General features: G+C 52.1%; 2 protein-coding genes across 7 annotated transcripts in view; both read right to left on the bottom strand.

Annotated features, from left to right (window-relative positions):
- Positions 1 to 3,836, bottom strand: part of DPF1 (double PHD fingers 1) — a 29,020-nt gene extending 25,184 nt beyond the window's left edge. Inside the window, exon 1 of one of the 6 annotated variants that reach the window (XM_081200544.1) lies at positions 3,424 to 3,836. In XM_081200544.1, the coding sequence (XP_081056670.1) occupies positions 3,424 to 3,455 (32 nt within the window). In that variant the 5' untranslated portion in view covers positions 3,456 to 3,836. The remainder of the gene's footprint in view (positions 1 to 3,423) is intronic. The other 5 variants (XM_081200543.1, XM_081200546.1, XM_081200548.1 and 2 more) reach the window with 5 other exon arrangements.
- A 4,758-nt stretch (positions 3,837 to 8,594) lies between these two features.
- The window catches only part of NUMBL (NUMB like endocytic adaptor protein), a 41,871-nt gene continuing 32,409 nt past the window's right edge, over positions 8,595 to 18,056 (bottom strand). Inside the window, exons 7-9 of the mRNA XM_081200488.1 lie at positions 16,534 to 16,806; positions 13,886 to 14,056; positions 8,595 to 10,465 (exon numbers count right to left, since the gene is read on the bottom strand). Coding sequence (XP_081056614.1) covers positions 9,849 to 10,465; positions 13,886 to 14,056; positions 16,534 to 16,806 — 1,061 coding nt within the window. The 3' untranslated portion in view covers positions 8,595 to 9,848. The remainder of the gene's footprint in view (positions 10,466 to 13,885; positions 14,057 to 16,533; positions 16,807 to 18,056) is intronic.

The raw sequence follows: 18,056 nt of genomic DNA, 5'->3' as shown, positions 1-18,056 counted from the left end.
AAGACTCAAAGCAGCAAAGCACCTGGAGAGGTCTCTGACCTGGAACTCTACCAAAAGAAGCCTCAGGGAAGATCAAGTGCAAACCAGCAAGAATCTGGTTGCAAAACACTGACAAGCCCAAAGGGCCTGGCTGGCTGCACCACTGCAGCGAGATGCTCAATCCCAAAGCAGACTCTCTCCAAATAAACAACTGCAAACATAGATACGGGCGGAGGTGACCCACATCCCTTTTTGGTTCTAGGGCAGTAACAAAGAACATGTGGAGCCTAGAGATGTTGTGGAGGGGGGTAGCTCAGGAGACCTGAAACTCTGGCCTTTTGCAAGGGGCCCAGATCTCCTGCTCATTTCCCTCCTTTTTCAAAATAAAATGCCCCATAAGTAACTTTTTTCTATTAAAGCCCAGGGCCAGAGAGGCAGCTCCCCTCTCCCCAGTAAAGCCATCTTAATCCGTCCAGATTAAGGGACACGGGTGGCGCTGTGGGTTAATCCACAGAGCCTGGGACTTGCCGATGAGAAGGCTGGCGGTTCGAATCCCCGCGACGGGGTGAGCTCCCGTTGCTCGGTCCCTGCTCCTGCCAACCTAGCAGTTCGAAAGCATGTCAAAGTGCAAGTAGGTAAATAGGTACTGCTCTGGTGGGAAGGTAAACGGCGTTTCCGTGCGCTGCTCTGGTTCGCCAGAAGCGGCTTAGTCATGCTGGCCACATGACCCGGAAGCTGTATGCCGGCTCCCTCGGCCAGTAAAGCGAGATGAGTGCCGCAACCTCAGAGTCAGCCACGACTGGACCTAATGGTCAGGGGTCCCTTTACCGTTAATCCGTCCAGAGGCCTCTCAGTTTTCCAGGGAACATAAGCCACAGATTATGGGTGGAGCAGAGGAGGGCCCAATCCACCACATTCAGCATCCCAGGCTCAGAAAACCTGCTGACACCATCCCACTGCACAGAGGATGCCCTGCTACCCAGAATTTGTCATGTGTCCCCCCCGAAAGTCAGCTGGAAATTGCATCTATATGTATAACTTCACATATGCAAACAACATGCAAATGTGTGCCTGGGGCCCATGCTGCTAAGCCTCATATATGCCCTTAAGAAGAGCCTGCAGGATGAGGCCAGTGGCTCACTGATTCCTGCATCCTGTTCTCACAGTGGCCACCCAAATGCCTGTAGTAAGCCCACAGAGCAGGATTTGACCGCAAGAGCCCTCTCCCCTCCTGCGGTTTGCAGAATCATTTACTTGAGGCAGGGCAGAGCCATCCTGGCCAATCCTCTTCTAAAGCCATCCAGCTTGGTGGCCATCCCTGCCTTGTGGGAGGGAGTTCCATCGGCGAACTCTGCACTGCGCCAGAAGAAGTGCCTTGATGGAGCCATCAGGAAATAGCAGGCCTGGGGTGTATGGGGGTGGGGTGACTGAGGAGTATCCCTCTCTGTACTGCAGAGGGGCAAGGCAGGTGAGAGGGAAGAGGCGGTTTCACCTGTGGAACCACTTGCCACAAAGTGAGGACAGGGCTCCAGAATGAAGGCAGGGAAGGTGTCAAGCCTTACGAGGAGTGGTTGGGGGAGTTGGGGGGGGGTGTAGCCTGGAAAAGAGAAGACTGAGAGCGGGTAGGGCAGGCATCTTCAAATATCTGAAGGGCTGTCCCACGGAATAGGGAGCCAATTTGTTTTCTCCAAAAGGGACGTGGGTGGCGCTGTGGGTTAAACCACAGAGCCTAGGACTTGCCGATCAGAAGGTGGGCGGTTTGAATCCCCTCCGACAGGGTGAGCTCCCGTTGCTCGGTCCCTGCTCCTGCCAACCTAGCAGTTCGAAAGCACCTCAAAGTGCAAGTAGATAATTAGGTACCGCTCCGGCGGGAAGGTAAACGGCGTTTCCGTGCGCTGCTCTGGTTCGCCAGAAGCGGCTTAGTCATGCTGGCCACATGACCCGAAAGCTGTACGCCAGCTCCCTCGGCCAATAAAGCGAGATGAGCACTGCAACCCCAGAGTCGGCCACGACTGGACCTAATGGTCAGGGGTCCCTTTACCTTTACTTGTTTTCTCCTGCTCCAGAGGACCTGAACCAATAGATTCAAGTTACAAGAAAGGAGATTCCGATGAAACGGTTAGGAAGCACTTTCTGGTGGTAAGAGCTATTTGACTCACTAGGAATGTGGTGGAGCCTCCTTCATTCGAGGCTTTTAAACAGAGGTCAGGGGTTCTTCAGCCAACATTCCCGCATTGCAGGGGGTTGGACTAGATGTCCCTCGTGGGTCCCTTAGGATAAAACGCAAAATAAGGGGTCCAGGAAGGGCAGACTGGTTGGTACCCCAAAGAGTGGATTTGTGTGAAAGCTCCCCCTGATTTCAAAGACAAGGCTTCGGGACAGCGTCACAGTAATGATAAGAGTGTCTCTGCCCATACACAGAGGGCCTTCCCCTCGCCAATGACCAATCCCTGCCATCCCACAAGCGCCTCAGAGGGGCAGACTGGCTTTCCAATCCAGCCTTGGCACGCAAGTCTGTCCCTTTTTTTTGGAAACCAAACCTTCACGTTAAAGTGTTAGCAATTGTTAAACACACACCGGGGCTGGGAGGCCAAGCGGTTCTGGCCTTTAGCTCCTCCATCCTGGGTTTTTTTTGGGGGGGGGGGACGGAGGGAGGGAAGAAAAACAAACCCCACCCCAGATGTCCATACCCCTTGGTCCTGGGAATCGACCCACCGCAGACTAATCCCTTTGCACACAGATCCTCTGACAACAGGGGCAGACGGGAAGGGGCGCAGAGGTGGGGGGCGCGGCCGAGGTGACCCCCCCACCCACCCAACCTCCGCACACCTGTTCCCTTGGAGCCTGTGCATGCCCGGCTGCCGGTTGTGCAAGACCCTTTTTGCACGCGCAAATACGCACGGAGGGTACCCAGACACAACACCGACGGGCACCCTGCCCACGCTCAGGATCCGCGCGCGCGCTCGCGCTGCCCCCGGGGGAGTCTCTCCCCAAGGCGCGCCCCCCAGCCACCAACCACCACCACAACAACTGCCGGGCGCTTTGTACAGGGGCGCGCGCAAGCTGGCACCCTCTCCCGGTGCGCCCATCTCCGGCGTGCCCCTCTGGCAGCAGCGGCGGTAGCAGCAGCAGCAGCAGCCGCCCCCCACCTGCACCGTGTGGCTGCAATGGAAGCCCGGCCGGCCTCTCCCATCCCGAGCCCCTCACCCACCCCCACTCCGCCCCCCTTCGCCCTCCCCTCCCTCCCTCCCTCCCTCGCAAGGACCAGGAGCCGCGACGCCGGAGCCCCTCGGCTGCCCGCCGCTCTCCCTCGCGCGCCCTGCAAAGCCATCCACGCCGAGGGAGACGGCGAGGCATCCATCCCTCTCCTCCCTGCGCTCGCCTGCCCCCCATGCCTGGGGGAGGGGGGACCTGCCACCCCCCAGATGTGGGGCACCCACTCACCATTTGATAGGCTTGTGCACAGCTGTAGCCATTTTGGGAAGATGTGGAGCTGCCTCTGGCTTCCAGGGCTGGCGGGTTGGAGGAGCAGAGAGGATTTTTTTCTCTCCTTTTCTTTCTTTCTTTCTTTTGCTTTTTTTTTTTAAACCTCTCACATCAGAATATACTGTACAATTTTATTCATTCTCCAGCAGCCTGCAGGAAGGGGGGGCCCAATCACAGCCCAGCTCCTTTGAGCCCCGGTGCACCATGGGGAATGTAGTCCCAGGGTTGCACAGAAACCTTCCTCTCCTCCTCCGCCCCAATTCTTTTTTCTTTTTTCTGTTTTGCATTATTATTTTCTCTCTCCTTCCTTTGCAAGCCGCGGCAGGGGGTGGGGGGGAAGAGTGCCAGGCGGCTGCCACCAGGGGACTACACCTCCCAGAGGGCCTTGCGTTTGACAGCTGAGAGGGAGGTTGGGTGCGGGATAAAAAAAAAAAGAGGGGGGAGGAGAGAGGGGGTGGCAGCTCCCCGTATAAATCGCGCTGAAATAAATAAATAAAAATGCAGTTTGCATCTGGTTAGCGCGCACTTTTGTGCGTTGCATTTCAAGGGAGGCGGTTGCAGAAGCAGGTGCAGGGGTCACCATCAATTATTGGGGTGTAGGAAGGAAGGATGGAAGGAACCCTAAATCCTGGCTTTCTTTGATCTCCAAGCTGGAAGCCCTTTCTGTGTCGGGTTATTATTTTTTGGGTGTGATTGTGTTGGTATCTCGATTGTGTAGTCAGAAGGGGATTCTGGAATCTCGCCTTAATTCCATGCCCAGGCTTAGCGCGCGCCCACCCCCTCCCCCGCCCCACCAACCCAATTAATGGGGAAGCTGTGCTGAAGACAAGGGTGCTCCTAAACGAGTGCAGAGTGCATTTTCCCTCCCCATTTCAGAGCCCAGGCACAGAAGCAGCAGGAGCTTGGGGGGGCCGCAGAACCTCCTGAGCCCATCACACACTGCCCCATTTCCCTACAGATGGGGGGGGGCGTGCCTGTGCATGGAGAATTCCATAGCACTCCTCCCCCCCCCCCCGGTGATCAGCGCATTTCCCTACAGAATCCTGTGGCCCTAGATCAGACATCCCCAAACTCAGCCCTCCAGATGTTTTGGGACTACAACTCCCATTGTCTCTGATCACCGGTCCTGTTAGCTAGGGGTGATGGGAGTTGTAGTCCTAAAACATCTGGAGGGCCGAGTTTGGGGGTGCCTGACCTAGATAGGTGGTTGGACCCCCATCAGCCAGCAAGGTCAAAGGTCAGGGGTGATTCTGGGAGCAGCAGCAACATCGGGAGGGCTGCAGGGGGAACCCCCCAAAAAACCCCCACACAGCTGCCTTCTCCAGCCTAGATTCTGCTGGGTGGGGAGAAGGAATTTCTTGGGGGGGTCATATTTGTGTGTGTGCAGCCAATACATATATTCTTTGGGGGTCACTCTGAAGGCGAGGGGTCACTCTGAACCCATCGCGCTAACATCGAATTTCCTGCAGCTCAAGCCCACCTGTGTGTCCCAAATGCAAATTTGAGAGCTGCTCAGGGTCCAGCACTCTGTACATGCTCAGAGTCCTTGTCAGCATCCTTCCACTCCTGTTTCAAGGCCAGCTGAGCCTCTCCCTCTGCCCACAGGCCCCTGCTAGGTGGGGAGCCCCACATTATTATGGGGTAGGGGGCTGCAGGGTGCCAAGGTGGGGACTAGGGGCAAGAAGACGTCCAGGGTTGCTTGGCTCTGCCTATCGGCACTCTGCATATCCTCAGAGGCAAGCTGGCATGGAAAAGTTCTAGACCAGAGGTTTTTTTATTAGTAATTTTAGGTGCAGAGATACCTAAGGAGCAGAAAATACTATTTATTTTATGCAACAACAGCTGCATGGATATTACTGGCCCAGAGATGGATAGAAGATAAAGTCCCGACCGGAGACGAATGGTTGATGAAAATGATGGACTACACCGAAATGGCAAAAATGATCGGGAAAATCAGAAACCAGGAAGAGAACTACTTTAAGAAGGAATGGGGGGAAATTTACAATGTATTTAAGAGAACACTTGTAAACAACTAAAAACTTTGGCAGGATTTGAGTGACGCTTGTAATGTACTAAAAATTAAGGTAAAAATGGATTGTTTAAGAAAAATAGAGAAAATAATTGAAGCAGTTGAAAAAAGATTGAAAATGGTAACCATGGGAGAGCGGAGGGGAGTCAAAGGATTCAGGAATTCCTAAATGATGATGTTGATGTTTAAATCTAAAATTCGCAATGTAAAACTCAATAAATGAAAAGATTTAACAAAAAAAAGGAAAAGGAGTTCTAGAGCTAGCTTTCTGTCCCCCTAGTGGGTAGGCAACCTAAGGCCCGGGGGCCGGATCTGGCCCACTCGCCTTCCAAATCCGGCCCGCAGACGGTCCGGGAATCAGCGTGTTTTTACAGGAGTAGAATGCATCCCTTTATTTAAAATGCATCTCTGGGTTATTTGTGGGGCACAGGAATTCCTTCATTTCTTTTTTCAAAACGGCCCCCCACAAGGTCTGACCGACTCCCAGTGGCCTCCTGCTGAAAATGTTTGCTGACCCCTAGACCCCTAGGAAGGTTGAGGCCACTTTAACTCGTTTTAGTAATTTTGCTTTTGTATGTTTTTAATTTTAAAAAATTGGTTTTAATGTTTTATCTTTTTGCAAGCCGCTTTGAGGTTTCCCTTACAACCGAACAATATAAACATTTCGTAAAATAAACCAATAAGCGGCCTTCTTCCTTCCAAGGAACTTTGTGCTTAAGAACCTAAGAAGTGTCTGCAGGATCAGGCCCGCATCCCTCGTCTCCCAGTGTCCGTTACTGGAAACCTGAGAGGAAGATGAGAGCAGGAAAACATATGGTCTCCCTGAGGTCCCCTTCAACTGGGATTCAGAAGCATGGCTGCCCTCAAACATCATAGCCAGTAGCCCCCCCAAGCCCTCCATGAATTTGCCCACTCCTCTTTCAAAGCCTTCCTAGTTATGGGAGGACGCAGGTGGCTCTGTGGGTTAAACCACAGAGCATAGGGCTTGCCGATCAGAAGGTCGGCGGTTCAAATCCCCACGGCGGGGTGAGCTCCCATTGCTTGGTCCCTGCTCCTGCCAACCTAGCAGTTCGAAAGCACACCAGTGCAAGTAGATAAATAGGTACCGCTCTGGCGGGAAGGTAAACGGCATTTCCGTGCAGTGCTCTGGTTTCTCCAGAAGCGGCTTAGTCATGCTGGCCATATGACCCGGAAGCTGTACTCCGGCTCCCTCGGCCAGTAAAGCGAGATGAGCGCTGCAACCCCAGAGTCATCCGTGACCTAATGGTCAGGGGTCTCTTTACCTTTACCTAGTTATTGCGACTCTTGTGGGAGGGAGTTCCACTGTTTAACTCTCGGCTTTGTGAAGGACTTTCTTCCATCTTTCCCAGATCTTCCAGCCTTCAGTTCCATTGCTTGCTCAGGAGTACGGATGCTTTGAGAGAAAGAGAAAAATAACCTTTTCTCTACTTTTACCATTCCAGGCACAATTTTATATACTTCTGCCCTGTTGCCTTACTCGCCATATCTCCAAAAAGTCCCAAATGCTGCAACCTTTCCTCCCGGGGAGTTGTGCCGGAACGTTTGCCGTTTTCTGAACTTTTCCCAACTCCTGCAACATCCTTTTTGGGGGGCAGAGAAGGGACCAGAAATGTACACAGGATCCCAAACGCAGGAGACGAGAAACTCATTTGCCTCTTCAGTCGTCGCTTTTAAAAGGCTCTCGTGATTTTTTGTGGGAATTGTTGTGATTCATTACCCATTTCATGCTGCAGGATAAAAACGGAAAGCAGGCAGAGGTGTGTTTGTGTAAGTGTGTGTGTTTGTGTGTCTCCAGCTGCTCTCCACCTCCAAAATGCCCGGAAGCTTTTTGAAAAGCAAAAAATTACAAGCTCACCTAGAAGTTCCTTATTTTGGAAATGGAAAAATCAGCATTAATACTACAAAACGCCAAGCCAGCCCCTCCCCCCCAAGTTCCTCTTGCTGCTCCCTGGGGGGGGGGGGACAACGATGACAAAAAACCTCCACATAATTATTGTTGTTGTTGTTTAGTCGTGTCCGCCTCTTCGTGACCCCCTGGACCAGAGCACGCCAGGCACTCCTGTCTTCCACTGCCTCCTGCAGTTTGGTCAAACTCATGCTGGTAGCTTCGAGAACACTGTCCCACCATCTCGTCCTCCGTCCTCCCCTTCTCCTTGTGCCCTCCATCTTTCCCAGCATCAGGGTCTTTTCCAGGGAGTCTTCTCTTCTCATGAGGTGGCCAAAGTCTTGGAGCCTCAGCTTCAGGATCTGTCCTTCCAGTGAGCACTCAGGGCTGATTTCCTTCAGAATGGAGAGGTTTGATCTTCTTGCAGTCCATGGGACTCTCAAGAGTCTCCTCCAGCACCAGAATTCAAAAGCATCAATTCTTTGGCAATCAGCCTTTTTTATGGTCCAGCTCTCACTTCCATACATCACTACTGGGAAAACCAGAGCTTGAACTATACGGACCTTTGTTGGCAAGGTGATGTCTCTACTTTTCTTTATGCCACATAAACATACAAGGCTCAAAATTGGGCTATTATATTACTGGCTTTATTTTGTCATTTATTATATAATACAAATATGTGGAATTCTTAGATACAAAACATTTGGAAATAAGATAGAAAATAGAAAGCGGGGAGGGGGTAGGGGAGGGGAAGGGATTTTCTGTGTCCAGGCAGTTTGGGGGGGGCAGGAGAACAGAGCCCCCTTCCACCCCCAGCCCCAGCCCCCCTGTATGTGACCCAGGTGCTCTCTAGGTGGGAGGGGGCGGAGGAAGGAATGGCTACTCAGTTGGGGGGGTATCAAGCATGATGTGTGCCCCCCCTCCGGTGCAAATGGTACCAGGCTCACCAGCTCCATCGCAGCCTGGGGGGGGGGGGTTGCCATACTCCAAACGGCAGAAGCGTGGCTGGATTCTTCTTAAACTGAACCTGCAGTCCAACATCTGGTTTTCTGGGGGGTGGGGGGGCAGTCCAGCTCCATTGCACTTCCTCCCCCACCCCCTTGTCCGCTGCTCCTTGCAGCTGCAGAACCAAAATCCCCCCCCCTCCCTCTCCTAACATTCACACTTTTTCTGCAGCACAACCACTGGGGGGGGTGTGTGGTTTTTTTTGCTGCAACCACGTTTTGAAATTGTTCAGTTCCATTACTGGAATTTGACTTTGAGGCACGGTTAAAAGCAAAATAAAAAAGTAAGACGGTTCTCTTGCTGAATTCAATATAATTTTACATCCTAGGGGCTTTTATCCTTCCCCCGTTCCAAAAATAAAAATAAAAATACAGCGGAGATCAAATTATTATAAGGGGGGCGGAGGCGGAAGGAAGGTAGGAAACCCACAAGCCCACCCCACCAATTTTATCCACGCCGTTGTCAATCGGGCAGATTTCTAAAATCAGCAGCTTCGACGTGGGGGTGTCCGTCGCCTCACCCCACAGATTCCCTGTAATCCGAGCGCCATTCGTAGCTGGGAATGTCGTGTAAAAACACCGGAAGTTTCCACCAGACAAAAGTGAGATAAAACCGTTTGCTTGGGCACAATCCGCTCTGAACGTTGTGCCAGGTGAGATCGCCGCCCCCTTGCAGTGCACAGAGGCCTACTAAGAAGTAAGGGCTCCCCCTCCCCACTCCAGCCACTGGAGGGCCTTAAGGGGCCTTGACTCCCACCTGAGCCCTGCCCAAAATGGGGCACGACTCTGCCACTCGCACGGTGTCTCTGCCCCTGCCCAGAAAGGCTTCTGCTTCAGGGCCTTTGCTGCCACCGGGCTGCGAGGAGAGAGGTTTCATGTGATCAGGGAGCTAGGGAACTCCCCGCTGCAGGGATTTGAACCCTCCAAAGAATGACTCTGTCGCTTGCAAGGTGCCGCCTGAGGAGTTGATTATGTAGGGGGGCAAGGGGGGGGATCTGCAGAAGGCAGCCGGGTCAGGGACAAGCCAGGGAAGAGAGTCTTTGGGCTGCTCAACCAAAGGGGAATAAAGGAAGCACAAAACGAGGCAGCGCCAGGCCAGCTGGATTCACCGTCGCCCCAAATGCCCAGGGGCAGAAACTCTGGACGTTATGGCAAGAGAAGGGCCCCCCCCATACACCCGCACCTCGGCCCCCTCTTTCGTTTCCTCTGGGGAGGAAGAGAGAAATAAACTGAGCCCCCCAACCAGACAAAGAGGGACACCCCACCAGAAGCAAGAAAAAGTTCCCCAAACCCCCGGGGCCGTTGGCGGATGCCAGTCCCTGGGGCTGATGGGAAATGGAGTCCGAGAACGTTGACAACCCGCAGGCGGGACTCTGTGGCGGGGAGGGGGCCGGAAAGGAGAGCAGGGCGGCCCCCGGCAGTCCAAGTTCCGGAAACGTGGCGGTCACAGCTCGATCTCGAAGGTTTTCTGCTGGTCGCCGGAGAAGGGGTTGGGGGTGGCGGAAGGAGCCCGGGACTCCAGCGCCGCCCACTGTGCTTCAAAGGGGTCTGTGGGGGGGTCCTGGCGGGGGGCGGGGGGCGCCGGCAGGCTCTGCTCGGGGGGCCAGGAGCCGCCATTGGGCCTGGGCCGGGCCGGGCCAAGCAGGTTCTGCGGGAAGGGACTGGCCTTGGCCCCCAAGTTTGCGGCGGGCGCCTGTGTGGCGGAACAGAAGGCGTTGGCCACCATCTGGGAGGGGGTGATGCCCACCACGGGCAAGCTGGGCGCGGCGGCGGCAGCGGCGTAGGGCATCCCCGGGGGGTATTGCATGCCCATGGGGAGGAAAGCTGGCGGCATTTGAGAAGGGGGCGGAACAAACATGCCCAGGGGCAGGGGGCCCACGTCGTAGCTCAGGGGGAAGGCTGGCAGCGCCATGGGCACCTGCTGCTGCTGCTGCTGCTGCTGTTGTTGTTGTTGTGCCTTCGCGGCCTTGGCCACTTCCTGCAGCCAGCGTTCAGCTTCTGAGGGCGTCCGCTTGTGGCCCGGCTGGAACGGGGGGGTGACGGGGGCTCCGGCCGAGGGACCTGCAGAGGGCAAGAGGGAGGAGAGAAAAGCAGCTCAATCCAGGAGGACGGGAGAGGAGGAGTCGTAGGGTTTGGGGGGTGCCCAGGGGTCATCCAGCCCAACCCGCTGCCAGGCAAGGATCTCCAGATGTGCTGGTTTTGACCTTTAAAGCCCTTCACAGCCTAGGATCCTCGTACCTATGGGACCGCCTCTCCTGGTATGTCCCATGGAGGACCTTAAAGTCCATAAATAGCAACACCCTAGAGGTCCCGGGCCCTAAGGAAGTTAGATTAGCCTCAACCAGAGCCAGGGCCTTTTCAGTGATGGCTCCGGCCTGGTGGAACGCTCTGTCTCATGAGACCAGGGCCCTGCAGGATCTGATTTCTTTCCACAGGGCCTGCAAGACAGAGTTGTTCCGCCTGGCCTTTGGTTTGGAGCCAATTTGATTCCCTCCCCCTCTTTCTTTTTTCCTTGATGAGGTTGCAGTTTAATGTTTTTATGTTGTATTTTAATCTTGTTTTTAAGTTGTATTCATTCAACTCGTTTTTATTATTGGTTGTTAGCCGCCCTGAGCCCGGTCTTGGGCTGGGGAGGGTGGGGTATACATAAATAATACTAATTATTATTTATTATTTTATTATTATTATTTTTATTATTATTATTATTATGACCACCCAATCTCCGCTGTAAAAGCTCCAAGGAAATTGAATGTTCGGTCGCCCCTCTCCTTTCTGCCAAGCGTGGTATTGACACTGAACTGGAGAGCGCCTGGCTTGTGTGTTGCTAACTCTGGGGAAATCCCACCGGAGTTTAGCTGGTGCATAATTAGCTGTCGGATATTCTCCGCTCTCAAACAGAGCGAGTGCCTTTGGACATGTGAGAAAAGCTATTTGGTTGCAAATCTCCATTTTTGAAAAGGGACTGCCTTTAGTCCAGCGTTTTCCTAAAGTTGAGCGTCTAGCTGTTTTTGGACTACAACTCCCATCATCCCTAGCTAGCAAGACCTCCGGTCAGGGATGATGGGAATTGTAGTCTGGAAACAGCAGGACACCCAAGTTTCGGAAGCCCTGGGTTAGTCTTTCGTTCCCAGCCAGCGTGGAAGGTAGGAAGGATAAACGACTCTCCTGGAAGGAGAGAACACAGCTCCAGGCTAATAGCGGCTGTGAGGAGAGAGAAAACTTCGATTCCAAGTCTGTTTGGAACTATGCAATACTTCTAAGAAGATGCTGAGCCTATGCCTCTCTCTTATGGAATTAACTGGATGTATCTTTGATCTTGTCGCGCAGTTTTGAAGAAAGTTCTGCAAGTAAAGTTTTAATAATAATAATAATAATAATAATAATAATAATTTTTATTTATACCCCGCCCTCCCCAGCCAAGGCCGGGCTTAGGGTGGCTAACAAGCAATAATAAAAACAAATTGAATGAATACAACTTAAAAACAAGATTAAAATACAACATTAAAATACTGAAACATTATTAAAATATTAAAATGCAGCCTCATCACAGGAGGAGAAGGGAAAAGAAAGAGGGGGAGGGAATCAAACTGATTCCAAGCCAAAGGCCAGGCGGAACAACTCTGTCTTACAGGCCCTGCGGAAAGAAATCAGATCCCGCAGGGCCCCGGTCTCATGAGACAGAGCGTTCCACCAAGTTGGGGCCAGTGCTGAAAAGGCCCTGGCTCTGGTTGAAGCTAATCTAACTTCCTTAGGGCCCGGGACCACTAGGGTGTTGCTATTTATGGACCTTGAGGCTCTCTGTGGGGCATACCGGGAGAGGCGGTCCCGTAGGTACGAGGGTCCTAGGCTGTGAAGGGCTTTAAAGGTCAAAACCAGCACCTTGAACCTGACCCTGTACTCTACCAGGAGCCAGTGCAGCTGGAAAAGCACAGGGTGAATATGCTCCCATGGCAGAGACCCTGTGAGGAGCCTCACTGCAGCATTCTGCACCCACTGGAGTTTCTGGGACGGCTTCAAGGGCAGCCCCGCGTAGAGCGAATTACAGTAGTCAAACTGTATGGGTCTGGGCCAGGCATAGGCAAACTCCGGCCAAACTCCGATGTTTGGGACTACATTTCCCATCATCCCTGGCCACTGGTCCTGTTAGCTAGGGATGATGGGAATTGTAGTCCCAAACATCTGGAGGGCCGGAGTTTGCCTATCGCTGGGTCTGGACAATGTTACATTCCCAAAGGAGTCAGTTTTTATGCATCCGTGCTGCAAACTATTAATATCTGCAATACTTTCTTGCAACTTGAAGCCAGAGGATAGGGTCCTTCTCTTCCCCAAAGTGGGAGAAAAGAAGTTTGTTCTCTCTTCCGTTTGACAGCCCTTGAGATATTTGAAGATGGCTTTCATATCTTCTCTTTCCCAGGCTCAGCTCCTTCAACCGTTCCTCATCAGGCTTCGTTTCCCAGCCCTTGACCATCTCGTTTGTCCTCCTCTGCACACCTCCCAGCTTCTCAATATCTTTAAATTGTGGTGCCCAGAAAAGGACACAGTATTCCAGGTATGGTCTGAACCAAGGCAGAAGAGAGCAGGACTATGACTTCCCTTGATCAGGACACTCAACTTCTGCGGATGCAGCCTGGAATAGCATTCGCCTTTTTTGCAGCTGCATCTCACGGTTGGCTTGTGGTCTCTATTAAAACACTGCGCTGCTAGTCAAGCCAGGTTTTGCACCTCCCAGCTGTTCTACCCAGACACTGAGGTCCAGTGCTGAGGGCCTCTTGACGGTTCCCTCCCTGCGAGAAGCCAAGTTACAGGGAACCAGGCAGAGGGCCTTCTTGGTGGTGGCACCCGCCCTGTGGAGCGCCCTCCCACCAGATGTCAAAGAGAACAACAACTACCAGACTTTTAGAAGACATCTGAAGGCAGCCCTGTTTAGGGAAGCTTTTAATGTTTGATGTATTACAGTACAGTGGTACCTCGGGATGCGAACGGGATCCGTTCTGGAGCCCCGTTCGCATCCCGAACGGAACACAAGACAAGACGGCGCATCTGCGTGGGTCGTGTTTCGCCACTACCGCACATGTGCGTGACGTCATTTTGAGCGTCTGTGCATGCAACAAAACCCGGAAGTAAGGCACTCCGTTACTTGCGGGTTGCTGCGGAGCGCAACTCGAACGCGCTCAACCCAAAGCACATTCAACTCGAGGTATGACTGTATTTTAATATTTTGTTGGAAGCCGCCCAGAGTGGCTGGGGAAGCCCAGCCAGATGGGCGGGGTATAAATAATAATGATGATAATAATAATAATAATAATAATAATAATAATAATAATAATAATAATAATAATACAAACTTGTTTTCTCCCACTTTGGGGAAGAGAAGGATGCTATCCTCTGGCTTCAAGTTGCAAGAAAGTGTTGCAGATATTAATAACAATATTATTATCTGTGGGACAGAGGCCTTTCTGGGGAGGGGCGGTGGCAACATACCTGTGCTGCCCCCTTCCATGGGCATTGCGGCTGCCGTGGGTCCAGGGGTGCCGTTAAGTGGGGTGCCATTGGGGGCCTCCCCGGCCGGCTGGGTGAGCGAGGAGTCGATCTGGCTGCAGAGGGCAGTGATGCTGTCGGAGTCACCGTTGGGTGTTGAGTCGAGCTCAGTGACTGGCGGGAGAGAGGAGGGATTTCAGAAGGGCCTGTCCCCCCAAAAGCAGCTTGCACCCCATATTTCCCAACTAGCATCCCCATCAAGAGCCCCCCCAACAAAACACACCACCCCCGGACCTCAGTCTCCCCACAAGCCTTACCTAGATGTTTGATGCATGGTTTAAGTCCTAACTTTTTGTATGTTTTTAATTACAGCTGTCAGAAAAAAAATTCAAATTGATAATTGTATCGCTATTTGTAAACCGTGCTGAAGTTGTCTTTCTACCATCAAGCAGTGCATACCTTTTATGAAATAAAAAAAGCAAATTCATACCCGCTTTTTTTTTGGCAAGACACCTTACAGGATAGAAAGACAGAAAAAGCTGAAAACATAGATCACCATTAAAAAGTAATTGAAAACTAACAGAATTAAAACAATATAAATTTTAAATATCTGTTAAAAATGCAGATTATGAGAGCGATAAAAACATCTCAGCACCCTTTCCTTAAAAAAACAGGCAGTTCCTAAATCCCTGTCGGGAATAAAAAGGACTTCACCTGCCAGCAGAAAGATAGCAAGAATAAATGAGAAATGCTGCAAAGTATTATTATTATTATTATTATTATTATTATTATTATTATTATTATTATTATTATTATTTGCTGTTGCATTGATTAATGGAGATGTATTGTCAAAATATGGGATGCAGGTGGCACTGTGGTCTAAACCACTGAGCCTAGGACTTGCCGATCAGAAGATTGGCAGTTTGAATCCCCGCGACGGGGTGAGCTCCTGTTGCTCAGTCCCTGCTCCTGCCAACCTAGCAGTTCAAAAGCACGTCAAAGTTCAAATGGATAAATAGGTACCACTCCAGCGGGAAGGTAAACGGCGTTTCCGTGCGCTGCTCTGGTTCGCCAGAAGCAGCTTAGTCATGCTGGCCACATGACCCGGAAGCTGGACGCCGGCTCCCTCGGCCAATAAAGCGAGATGAGCGCCGCAACCCCAGAGTCGGCCACGACTGGACCTAATGGTCAGGGGTCCCTTTACCTTTACCTATTGTCAAAAGAATTGGTCTTATGCATGGTAGGCAAACTAAGGCCCGGGAGCCGGATGTAGCCCAATCGCCTTCTCAGGCCGGCCCGGGGACGGTCCGGGAATCAGCGTGTTTTTACATGAGTAGAATGTGTCCTTCTATTTAAAACGAACCTCTGGGTTATTTGTGGGGCATAGGAATTCATTCCTTATTATTTTTTTCAAAATATAGTCTGGCCCTCCACAAGGTCTGAGGGACAGTGGACCGGCCCCCTGCTGGAAAAGTTTGCTGACCCCTGGGTCTTATGTGTGACACAGGCAGCTCAGATAGTCATTGCAGCTCTATGGAAAATGATGGACATTTAGGACCACTTGTTTTGGGTTAGAGAAAATTAAGCATTCTTTGAGATTTCATAGAATCCTAGAGTTGGAAGAGACCACAAGGGCCATCGAGTCCAACCCCCTGCCAAGCAGGAAACACCATCAGAGCACTCCTGACATATGGTCGACAGGGACTAGAACCTTCAGGTACTTTTTATATTATTTGCATTTCCCTTATTATACACATACAAGGGAAGCAAGCCAATCCTTCTCAAAAGCCTGGCAAATTGGGAACTAGACTGAATGAGCTCATAGCGCCGATATTCTTCATCGGAAGACATTTATTCTTGCTTTTGTTTTTCACAACCTGGACTTTATTTTAACCCCCGTACACAGTTTACGTGCCTATTTTATAGTTTGGATTTCCCCCCATCTTTTATTTTTCTCTCTCTTTTTAAAACAACAAAAAAAAATGTTTATCTATCATGAATCTTGCAAGTAATATACCCCGAATCACAAAGGGGTACGGCTAAGTTTCACCTGTCGTTATAACGGTTCCCTCTTGCTTTATATACGGCGTGAAATGAAACAGAAAAGATTTCCAAAAACGAAACAAAAAAACCTAAACGGCCTCGGTCCAATATACCTGAAGAAGCATCTCCACCCCCATCGTTCTACCCGGACACTGAGGTCCAGCGCCGAGGGCCTTCTGGCAGTTCCCTCATTGCGAGAAGTGAGGTTACAGGGAACCAGGCAGAGGGCTTTCTTGGTGGTGGCACCCGCCCTGTGGAACGCCCTCCCACCAGATGTCAAAGAGAACAACAAGTACCAGACTTTTAGAAGACATCTGAAGGCAGCCCTGTTCAGGGAAGTTTTTAATGTTTAATAGGTTATTGTATTTTAATATTCTGTTGGAAGCCGCCCAGAGTGGCTGGTTATTATTATTATTACAAGTGTTTTATACCCGCCCCTGGCATGGTTTATCCCGCCAGGGTAATCAGAAGGTAGACTGCCATGGCATGTGGAAGTTCCATTGAGGAAGCACGTTTGAAAACCTCCATGGAATGACAGCCATGTACCCAAAGGGTCTCTCGAAGCGCGCCCCCCACGCTTCACCTCCCTCTGCCCCCCCATTTCTCACCTGCGTCCCCCCTGCGCTGCAAGGTAGAGGGCAGCTCGTTTAGCCGCAAGGAGAGTTGCCTCTTGAATGGAGAGTTCTTCTGGCTGAGGGTGGGGAAGCCCCGGAAGGAGCCCTGGCGCACGAGCTGCTCCAGGGGCGCATGGCGGCGTGGGATGGCGTGGGCGCCCCCCACCTCGGCCTTCTCCTCCGGCGACGTGGCCCCCTGTGGAGGGGAGGCGCTGCCCGGCTGGGCGGGAGCTGGGGAGGGGGGCGCAGGAACGGTCGCCGCTTCGGCTGAAGGGGGAGAAAGCAAAGATTTAGAGGAGTCCCTGAACCCAGGACCTCATGCTTCTCTTGGCCCAGCTTTCCCTGGTTGCACCTCCTTCCCCTGCCCCCCTGAAGTGCCCACATTTTGGGGTGTTGGGGAAGGGGTCGCCTTTATACGATTTATGTATGGAAAGGAGAAAGCGGACAGTTTTTAATTCTCCTTTTTGTAGGGGTGCAAATATCCAGAGTGTGGGGGTCAGGTGGGATTGCTATGAGGGATTATGAAATATGGAGCAAGCCATTGTGTCCGCGATGAAAGCATCACGTTGACTGAGCTTGATTCGTTGACAATAATTTCTGATCGAATCCCACAAGCCTCTGCCATTTGCTTTCTCTACGCCTGACAGGCACGTACAGTGGTACCTCAGGTTACATACACTTCAGGTTACATACTGTCAGAGCTGCTTCCAGATCCTAGCTCACAGAGGATCACGCTAGCCAGCGTTCACTTTATAAAAGTCTTTATTGAGTTACAGTTTCCATTCCCAAGCTGCTGCGTGCAGCTCTACGTCTTATGGGTTAGACCGGCGAAGCTCCGTCTGAGTCTCCGCCCCCTGTGCACCAGCTTACTAACCTAGTCTTACTCCACCTTTTCCGCCTGACTGTTCTCCTCTGGGTCCCTCTGCCCCCCGTGGTCTCTTCCTTCCGGGATTCTTCTGACGCTGACCCCCCGGACCCTCCTGTCTCCTTGCGCCGGGCTTTAGGACCTGGCTCCCTTTCCGGGCTGCTTACTGCGCCACCTTCCTGTGCATTTGAACTTGGCGCGCGCGCCCAACCTTCCACTTTCCGCCTGACCGTTTCTTCGCTCCCCGATGGAGGTGTGGCCACTCCTGACTCCTGCCCTCCCTCCTGTTGCGAGCTGCCAGCGCTTGATACCTGGCGCCCTTCTTCTCCCCTGCTCTCTGTTGGTGACGCTGATCCCGATTTCCAACTGCTCCCCTCTGAGCCCCCTCTGGACCCTTCTTCCTGGGGTGTCCCCCTAGGCTCCCCCCTTGCCCTGGCCACTGGTGCTCATTTCTGTGAATCTTCTGATTCACTGGAAAGACTCGGAGATCTTGGGTCGTCGTCATCACTCATCTTTTCCTCTGCCTCCTCCCCCTCGCTCTCTGTTTCCTCCCTTGCCCTCGCCTCTGCTCCTGAACCCCTGACACATACGCTTCAGGTTACAGACTCCGCTGACCCAGAAATATTACCTCAGGCCCTTCCGGTCCAGCGCG

Source organism: Podarcis bocagei (assembly GCF_964188305.1).
Source record: "Podarcis bocagei genome assembly, chromosome: 7".
Classification (NCBI taxonomy): Eukaryota; Metazoa; Chordata; class Lepidosauria; order Squamata; family Lacertidae; genus Podarcis; species Podarcis bocagei.
Note: the sequence above shows the minus strand (reverse complement) of the source record. Positions and strands in the feature narration are given on the sequence as shown.